General features: G+C 41.6%; 1 protein-coding gene and 1 non-coding gene across 2 annotated transcripts; one reads left to right on the plus strand and one right to left on the minus strand.

The window, feature by feature from the left end:
• Positions 1-1,972: 1,972 nt before the first annotated feature.
• On the minus strand, positions 1,973-6,418 carry tubd1 (tubulin, delta 1). The gene is made up of 8 exons (XM_034097427.2): positions 6,073-6,418; positions 4,674-4,821; positions 3,931-4,147; positions 3,355-3,586; positions 2,940-3,104; positions 2,662-2,790; positions 2,317-2,500; positions 1,973-2,174 (listed from the first exon to the last, which is right to left on the minus strand). The coding sequence occupies exons 1-8, from the start codon at positions 6,221-6,223 to the stop codon at positions 2,069-2,071; spliced, it is 1,332 nt and encodes a 443-aa protein (XP_033953318.1). The 5' UTR covers positions 6,224-6,418; the 3' UTR covers positions 1,973-2,068.
• Positions 6,419-8,842: 2,424 nt separating this feature from the next.
• On the plus strand, positions 8,843-8,916 carry trnai-aau (transfer RNA isoleucine (anticodon AAU)). The gene has a single exon. It is a non-coding gene; the product is annotated as a tRNA-Ile (tRNA).
• Positions 8,917-9,853: the final 937 nt, after the last annotated feature.

The raw sequence follows: 9,853 nt of genomic DNA on the forward strand, positions 1-9,853 counted from the left end.
TTTATTTATCCCCCTATAGGCAGTGGCGCACTGAACGTCCCGATGGGCCGGTACTGAAGATGTGGGCCGGTCGGATAAGTCACTAGCACCCCCCCCCCCCACCCCGTTTGCAATTTACTAGCGATAGTTACTAGCGGTACCATGGTGGGCCGGTCGGATAAGTCACTAGCACCCCGTCGTCGTCGTCGCCCCCCCCGTTGACAATTTACTAGCGGTATTTACTTGCGGTACCGAAGTGGGCCGGTCGAGAGTTTTTAGTCCCAGTCCGCTCCTGCCTCTAGGTAAGGCTTTTTAAATGTTATGTTGTGATCTTTGCAAACTGTTTCAAAACCATCATGACCTGATTATTTTTGTTGGAGTAATCTCCAAGGTAAGTAAGACAGTTTGAGTTAACTCACATTTGACCTTCCTGAAGCCCAACCCCCTGATGTCGAGGAGGAAGACTTCTGGATATGCTCTTCATCCATTTTATCAGATCCTGAACTCCTCTTCATCACCTCCCGCTGCGTCAGCTAGCTTATCAGACTGGTGTTGGCTGTTATATTTAAAAGGCAACATTGGTTTGTAAGCTGGCTGAAGTCTGTGGACCTTCAGCATCTTGTTTTTTGCCACTTCAGATGGATTATTTGTGGATTCAACGACCGTCTTTCATCCCACTTCTGGAAATACTATTGTGGAAAATATATAAATAATAAAATAATGAAAAGTATGATGCCCTTGTCATGTTTCTTTATTCCTAAACATTTCTAAAGTAGATTTTTTTATTAAGGCTGTTTGGAAGCCATTTTAGATCAACATGTGATCTTTGCTCAGCAGATGGGGAGACTGGCTCCCAGTATCCCAAAGAATTCACTTCAAAATGTTTCCATTAATATACAAATCGCTCTATGGTTTGGGACCTGAATACATGTCTAATATCAGAAACAGGTTTATTGCCAGGCAGGTTCACACAAAGGCCTACGAGGAATTTGACTTGATGTCATGGTGCAGATATAAAATATAAAACAAGAAAAGTTTAAGGACACCGTAATAAAATATAGTTAAATAGCAATAAAATAAAGCAGTAATTTACATGGAAATAGAATGCTATGAATGAATTATATAGGATATAAAATATGAAACAAGAAATATGTGCGGTAAGCAGTATGAACATTGTGTGCATTAATGTAATGCATATAGAGACTACGTTATGGCTGAGGTAAGTGTCAGTGGGGGGGGGCGGGTCTTGTTTAAGAGGCCGGTAGGGGAGGGGAAGAAACTGTTCAGGTGGTTTTGAAGAGGTTTTGGTCCTGATGGAGCACAGCCTCCTGCCTGGGGGGTGAACTGTTTGTGTCCAGGGTGGGAGGGGTCGGCCACTATCTTCCCTGCCCGCCTCAGGGTTCTAGAGGCGTGGAGGGATGGCAGATTGCAGCCGATCACCTTCTCTGCAGAGCGGAGGACACGCTGCAGCGTGCCCTTATCCTTGGCTGTGGCATACCAGATGGTGATGATGGAGGAGGTGAGGATGCTGATCTGTTAGGAACCACCCAGAGCTCTCGGAGCATCGGGGTTTATTCATCATACTCTGTCAGAACCAAACATGCAGGAACAGCTTTTGGATGAGAAAAAACTTCCTGAACATCTGAAGTCTGCACCAACCCTGAGTTATTGTAAATCTAGACTAAAAATCCATTTTTACCGCTGCTTTTCCAAAGCTGATTTAACTATGTTTTACTATTACACTTCAGCATCCCTTGCAGCCTCAACTGTGTTTATGATGTCGACTTCTGTTGGTGTGTAACTGCTTATGTAGGGCACTTTCAATTCACTTTGTGTATGAAATGTGCAAGATAAATAAACTAACCCTAGCCTTCCGAGTGCCTTAGAAAGGCTTATTGTCTAAATTGATTCATTCAGTCCGTAATGAGTGTCCCTATGATACTTTTGATGTAAAGAAAAATGGGGAAAGTCAAGGATTGGCTGTAACTCCAAATTCAATAAAATACATTTTATTTACATGTTGGTATAAGAAATCATTCCAAACAGTGGTATTCCTTGGCATAAGGGTGCTTGTTGGTTTCTCCCATTTCTAGCGCAGTTCTTTGTAGCTGGAGATGACCTGCTCCAGAGACGAGAAGCTGTCCAGGAAGTCCTCCTCTGAGATCCCAAACTTAGTGTACTGGTGGATGTAGGCTCTGTTAGCGATTGAAAAGACAAAAACATATTAGCTTCCAGGAGAACTTGACTTCATCCCCCTCAGGGTTTAACATAAGTAGGTTGTGTTTGGACCCAGCTTTTCCTCAAAGTGATATTTAAACATTTCGCAGAGTGACTCACCTGGAGGCGAACATGTTCCAGGCTCCGCCCACCATGCTGTCCAGGGGGCGGAGCAGAGCCTGGCTGTTACTGACCAGCGTGGCACTTTTTTCATATTTATTAAAAGGCACCGGGGACTTCCACACACTGAAGGCTTCCTGTGGTGAGAGCCAGGAGGAGTACAGGGCCGGGTCCTCGAAACCAGCTGGGGACAGAACAAACAGCAACTATTAATAAATACCTGTAAACAAAATGTAATCTAAGTATGCATGCACCAAAATATCACAATCCCTTGAATGAATTGTGGATTCGTCAAAGAGTCTGGATTTATTTTTTTAATAAACACTTTTTTCCCAGTTCTCTGACCTGTCTCTGCGCTGTACACGTCCTTCCCTCTCAGGATGAGCACGTTGGCCAGAGACGTGTTGAAGCTCCCTGCTGTGAGGCTCCTGCTGCGCTCAGCGGCTGCAGGAGGACGCACCTGCCAGTCTATACCTGAGAGCAAGCACACCAACAAATAAAAAACTATTAAAATCGAAATAAAAAAATTAGTTCCATTACTTTAAAAGGTTTTGCTTATTTAGAGCGAACTGTATAATCTGTGAAATTATTTAAAAAAGTCAATATCCTTGAGAGTGACTCGCCTTCCTCCATCTTGGTGTTGGAGATGAGCATCTGGCGGAGGTGTTTGAGCAGGCTGGGCCAGCTGAAGCTGCTGTAGGCCATGGAGGCGAGGGGCACCTGAGGGATGGAGGAGACGCTGAGCAGCTTGAACTCTGGGTGGCAGCAGAGGGCGCTCACCAACTCCCCTGAGAGACGAGTAGGAAAGGTGTCAGAGGTGGAGGAAGTACTTGGATCCCTTATTACAGTAAAAAAATACTCCTATAGAAGTCAGTCCTGATTTCCAAATCCAGAAAGTGTGTGTGTGTGTGTGTGTGTGTGTGTGTGTGTGTGTGTGTGTGTGTGTGTGTGTGTGTGTGTGTGTGTGTGTGTGTGTGTGTGCGTGTGTGTGTGTGTGCGTGTGCGTGTGCGTGTGCGTGTGCGTGTAGCCTCTCTCACCCAGAGGGTTTCTGCTGTAGGCTCCCTGGGAGTCAGCTGTGAGCGCGGGCTGCAGGACGCTGCCCAGCTGGTGAGCGATCACTGAGTTGACATCAGCGAAGGAGATGTGTTTGATGTTGAGCAGCTGACTGCAGATCTGGTGCACAGTGTCGTTCTCGTGCACCAGGATGGCATCCGACAGCTGGTAGAGATGAGCCAGCGTCAGCACAGAGTTGTAGTTCTGGACAATTACCTGAAAAAGACAGGGGGAGAGGAAAAGGGGGGTTTAAAGGGGCTCTATTATGTTCATTTTGTACTTAGTGTCTCCAATGTGACGTGTTTCAATACTTTAATGTTCAAAAAGCTCTTTATGTTCCTCATACTGCCTGTGCTGCAGCACCTCTTTTCACCCTCTGTCTAAAACCAGAGCCCAGTCTGCTCTGATTGATTAGCTGGCCGGCTCTGTTGTGATTGGTTAACTGCTTAGAGATGTCCCGCCCCTTAGCCTATCACATACAATGTGTTGGAGTGCTGGTCAATAGAAGCGTGAGTGTTCCGTAGTGATGTCACTATGTTCCGTAATGTAAACACACACACCTCTCCGGTCCCATACGGCCAGGTGAGGTGGTTGAGGATGAAGGACTTAGGGTAGACGTCTCGGAGACACTGAGTAACATAGGTACCGACTCCGGAGCCCGTCCCCCCCGCCACACTCATCATGGCCAGGAGTCCCGACAGCCTATCACAGCGCTCCACCTCTCGCCTCACCAGCTCCTCCACCACCTCTCTGTGAGCCGGCCCGTGCACACAGAACCTGGGGAGAGTCCAGAAGCACATTACAAACAATTACATGTGGATTACATGTGACACAATTACGTTATTACGTAATCAGGAGACAATATGCTAACAAGTAACTAGTTATTCAATTCAAATGTATTTGTATAGCCCAATATCACAAAACACATTTGTCTCAGAGGGCTTCACAAATCAACACACATGAATGATAATGTAAAAACAACAAACATATCTGAGAGTATAGTCAAATGACAAGATAAATGTGAAAATAGGGGTACAAAACACAATAACTACAATTCCATAACATGAAGGGTCCATGGGGATGTTTAAGAGGAGTTTAAAACCAGTCCTAACTGTACGCTGTACTAAAGAGGAAAGTATTTACACTGTGATTGTAACAGATTACATTTTGAAAGCAAGGCTCCCAACCCTGAATACAAGCTTTAACAATCCCTAAACTGAGGATTAATGTTTTCTCGTTCGCCACAGATGATTGGTTATTACATGTTTTAACAGAAAGAGTTGGGGGGAACTGTCCTCCTTACCCATTGGCCCAGTTGTTCCCAGAGCCCTGCTTCTGGCTGAAGTGTGACGTCTCTCCGTACCGCCACATGCCGGATCTCGCAGCCCTGCTGATGCTCTGGTTGATCACTTTGGGCTCCATGTCGATCAGCACCGCCCGGGCAACAAGCTCTGTAAAGTAACACAGGGTGACGTGACAGGTCAGCAGGTCAGCCTCACAGTTAGGAAGCAACATTAAAGGTGTGTTATCGATGGAAGCAGTAAAGGAAAGACACTCAAGATCATATCAGTTTTATCCCACAGGCCATAAGACTGTTAAACACCTGCATTTTCGAAAGAACATCCATAACATTCATATCATATATTATATATCATATTCCAATTACTTGTATATAGACTATTCTTGCACTATTTCTAGTATATTATATTGTATTTGTATTTATTTGCACTATTTTATCTGTTTTATTGTGTTGCTCTGTTTGAGGAGCCTGTGACCTAAGATTGTCATTGTCATAACTACACTGTAGCTATGTACACATGCTATGTACACATGCTACATGCTGTAGCTATGTACACATGACAATAAATGCCTTGAATCTTGAATCATATAATATCGATATAATGACTTGCTTTTCAAAATCTTAACATAGTATCTGATAATAACAAGGATCGTTTCCATTATAATAATAAACTACATCAATATGATGACTAACCTATGATGATGACGACTTATTAATTATTATCTCAACTTTCTATCTCTGAATTCTGAGATTAAGGTCAGAATTTAGGGGGGGGGAAATCCCTTTTTTGTAGATCTCAAAAGTGTTTTCACATGTGAACCTAATTCTCTTCCGTTTAAACTTTTGAGATGTCATTATTTATCATTTTGATGACTTCTTTATTGAGCAGCAGGCTTCAGAATACCTGTATTAGTCCCACAGAGGGGACATTTACATTATTACAGCAGAAAAGAGCCAAAAACAGCTTAATGTTACCTAAACACATTTATCTCGTTCTGTGTTTACACATCCAGTTCTGAGGATTTAGCAGCCACCTATTCTTGCACATTTATTAAAGTTAGGGTATGTAAGTTTGAGAAACCGGCTCGAGATACACTTTTTGTTATATTCCATGGAATGCTCTTAACATCCCGATAGCAATGAATATCTTAAGTGCTTTGACAACAAATCCATAAAAAAAATGTGGAAGCCGTAATACTGTAAAAAGTAGGTCATGTGCGCGTTCGTGTGTGTTGGAGGAGGGGCTCTATAAGGAAGTGGCAGATTTCCTCCGGTCGTGTATTTTCAAATTCTAGCGATCTCGAGCCGGTTTCTCAAACGTACCTACCATACCCTTAACGGCATATAGTGCACATAGTTGGTGGTTAACAAAAAGAATGTTATAGTTATATAATCCCGTTACCTCCGTGTGTGTCCTGGTGGAAGAAGCGCTCCCGGCTGGCGGTGCAGAGCTCCTTCCTCTGGCCGTCCTGAGCGTCGCAGAGGAGGCTGTGGAGCAGCTGCTGACCCACCTGGTTCCCGCACTGCCCGAGCTGCACGGTCACTACTGACATCTCTCAGCCGGGGGTGAGAGGCTTTTCGGGAACACCGAGGGTCTTCGGGTTAGGGTATGGGCACATAGAGTCTGAAATAATCCGGAGAATTCATGCTGTGAGTGAGAGGTTTCATGACCGTTAGCAAGGTGTTGTTAAAAGTGATGTTTTCTGCAGCCACAACAAGGATATATGGCACTTCCGGTCCAACTGTCAAAAGTTTTAAAAATAAAAGTCATATCCGCTATTTATTTTAGCAATATTTTTCTCAATAAATCAATGTACTATTATTAGCACAACATTTTTATCAATTATAAAGCAAGAATTACTATTTTGTATGTTCTTTCCCACTATGACTATGTATGTCATTAAGTATGGTATTCATTTGTTTTCTTTATTATTTCTTGTTGGCTGTTCTGTTTGTCTTCTATGTTGGAAAAGAGAAGCATGGTTTCCACCCCAAAGAAGTCTGTACTTACACTTGTCTGCTTCTTCTCAATACAAATATTTGAAACAGTTATAAAGCAAGAATTGACTGTCTTCTCTTGGGCACCGTGCTATACATGATCCAGGCTTTTCTATATTTTTATGTATTATTATTCATAGCCTATAATATATTATTATTACTATTATTATGTATCTTTGTTGCACCTTCTTTTTTTATACAAACACACATTAAGAGGTATGAATACAAATAGAACATATTGTATTTTTTGGGACGATGAGGAACAGCCTTTTCGAGGACGATGTATGACAAAAAAAACTGTCTAATTTCGTCAGTTTAGCTGTTCTCTCTTGTCTTTTCTCTTTTGAGTGCCACTCTTGTGCTTTGGTTTGCTGTACATTATAAATGCAAGCTATTACATTTGTTATAATGCTGCCGAACTTGCTGCTGCTAGCTCCAGTCCAGTTCAGGTTGATTAAACGGTTCGCTCGTCACGCAAGGTATCACATGACAGGAAAGGGAGCAAGGTTATTGGACAGACAAATTACAAATTAATTTTGGTTGCTTGGTTACTTTGAAGACTGCGTGAACCAGTCAATGCCATTGGGGCCCCAAAGCAAAACTACACCGTCGATAGTTACGCCACTGCCTGGCAGCCTTGTGTTTTCTGAACAGATGTAAGACATTGGACTGTCATTCCCTGTGATGAGTTTCAACTAATGTTTTTACAATATGTCCTCTGACAAGTCCTCTCCTCCTCATGTCAAAATGTACAATAGTTAAAATATCATGAAAGATCCTTTTTGCATTGTAACGGACATGTACTTAAATGATAAAATACCATTGAACAGATTATAAAGCTTGAAGAAGCTTTTAAATTAAGATAATGTTATAATGTAAGGTAATAGTAAGATGGTAATGCACTGTGTGGGTGTGACTTTGGCTCAAGGGGCTCAATGGGGTAAATGGAAGTTTTCCAACCTGAGGGTCGGTGGTTCAACTCCTAGCACGCTCTATTGTTTTGTTATTTTACCTCACTGAGCTGCCGGGGAGGAACTCTTGCAGGTTCTTTCAAAAATAATAGCTCTCGCAGACTCTTGTAAAAACGTTTTAATTATGGTGTAGGCTAAGAAACGGAAAAAGGTAGAAAGATATTTAGGCTTAGTTCCAGTTTTTTTCTAAAGGACATAACTCAGGTAAACAAGTCCCAGTCTAACCCTAATATAACAGAGCCGGTAACATGTTATAGAAATACATCTAGGTGTATTTGGCGAGAGGGGTAAATGGATACCTAACAATGCGGGGGTCAGTGGTTCTAATCCCCAACATGTGAGAGTCAAAATGGCAAACTCCTTTGCATACCTTATTTAAGAGGCTGTGATAATTTAGGTGAAAGAAATAAAAAATAAAAACGGAAGGTCAGTAAAGTTAGAAAGATAATCAGGCTTAGTTCCTGTTTTTCCTGAAGGATATATTCAGGAAACCTGGATCCAGTGTGCTGGTTGACGAGCATAAATTTCACTTTCCTTTTTTATTTCAATTCCAACTTTGGTCATGAAGAATATGTTTCTATGTTGTCCCCGTTCATAAAGCATTTAAAACAACAGCATCAGAGCACGGTGCAGAGTCTCTAAATGAGTTTACAGTAGTCCCTGGTTCTTATTATACATCCATGTTATAGTCTGCTACATAGAAAACTGTAGTTTCCGTAGTTTCCCCACAGCAGCAGACGCACATTTATGACGTCCGCTAGCGCATCATAAACACGTCGGATAGTGAAAGTGCAGTCGGATTCTCTAAAGTACCGCAGTCTCCTAATTAGAGATTCTCTTAAATCCTTTTAAATTCTCCTATCGACTGGACTATCCCTTAACTCCGTGACGTTTCACTCAGAGGTCAAGGAATAGACGATAGGGTTAGAATTTAGGAGCTGATTTTTGGACTATTCTACTGCAGCCCAGTTCTTATTATACATCCATGCTCCAGAGCAAGTCGGACAAAATGACAAAATTGCGCAGGTCTGCGTCGGTCTCGCTCATCTCAAACAAGCATAATAGAATGATCATGATCCTGTTTAAACTATGAAATGTTTCCGTCCGTAAGGAGTGACGACGAGCCAGGAAAATTTACATTTCGGTTCTGTAGATTTCGTTTATTGTCCTAGTGTGCTAAGTCACGTCTGAGATGCTGTGTAAGTCCGGTTAGCTCAGCTGGTTAGAGCGTGGTGCTAATAACGCCAAGGTCGCGGGTTCGATCCCCGTACTGGACATAAGTACTTTTTCCTCAAACGCAAAGCTAGTAAAATGTTACCAGAGTATTTAAACGGGGGGGGGAAAAAAGTGAATCAAACGAGTAAATATCTGCCAAAAAGTGTCTTTTTCAACACGGAATAATTTTACGGGTTAAAATCATTTCTACAAATGAAAAATGACAATAAATGCATACAAAAGAATTAACTTCATGTATTACTTGATACAGAAATGTATAAATGATGTCATAGATAATGAAATAAATATTGAAATGCTGCAAAGTGGGAGCAATGTTTTGTATTGAAGTCAATGGCGAGAGAAAGGTTATCTTTTGATCCCGTTTGAATTGTGCCACGAATTACACATATGATGTTTGTCAATTTAAAATATAATTTTGCAAGTAAAAAAAAAAAAGTTTTGCAGTAAAACTGTGAAGTAAAACTTTTTTTGTGTGAAACCGCTCAATGAACTACATCTCTGGTCTCGCACAACAACACACGTCACCAAGATGGCCGTCACTAGTACTGTTTTGCCAAAAAATGGATTGTCGAGATAATCTATTCCAGTGAGTCTAGGTATAGGAGTTTTAGATCAGGACCTGGTCTAATATGGTCAAGATGCGAAAAAAGCAGCAAAATCTCCCTTTTTTGTATTTTCACATATAGAATAAAGGTTTTAAAAATCTAAAACTGTGTTATAACGAATGTTTATGTTTGTTATGTTTATGTTTATAATCTAGTCCAAATAAATTGGCTATGAAGCAATTTAAGAGGATTGTTCGCTCAGCGCTGTAAATTAAATTTGCCTTAGCTTTCCCCTTGAAGGTGGGGTATGTCATTTATTTCAGAAACACTTTTTGTCATATTCCATGGAATGCTCTTAACATGCCGATAGCAATGAATATATTAAAAGGTTTGACAATAAATACATTAAAACAATTCATCTGTGGAAGCCGTA

This window comes from Pseudochaenichthys georgianus, chromosome 13 (genome assembly GCF_902827115.2).
Source record: "Pseudochaenichthys georgianus chromosome 13, fPseGeo1.2, whole genome shotgun sequence".
NCBI classification, from domain to species: Eukaryota; Metazoa; Chordata; class Actinopteri; order Perciformes; family Channichthyidae; genus Pseudochaenichthys; species Pseudochaenichthys georgianus.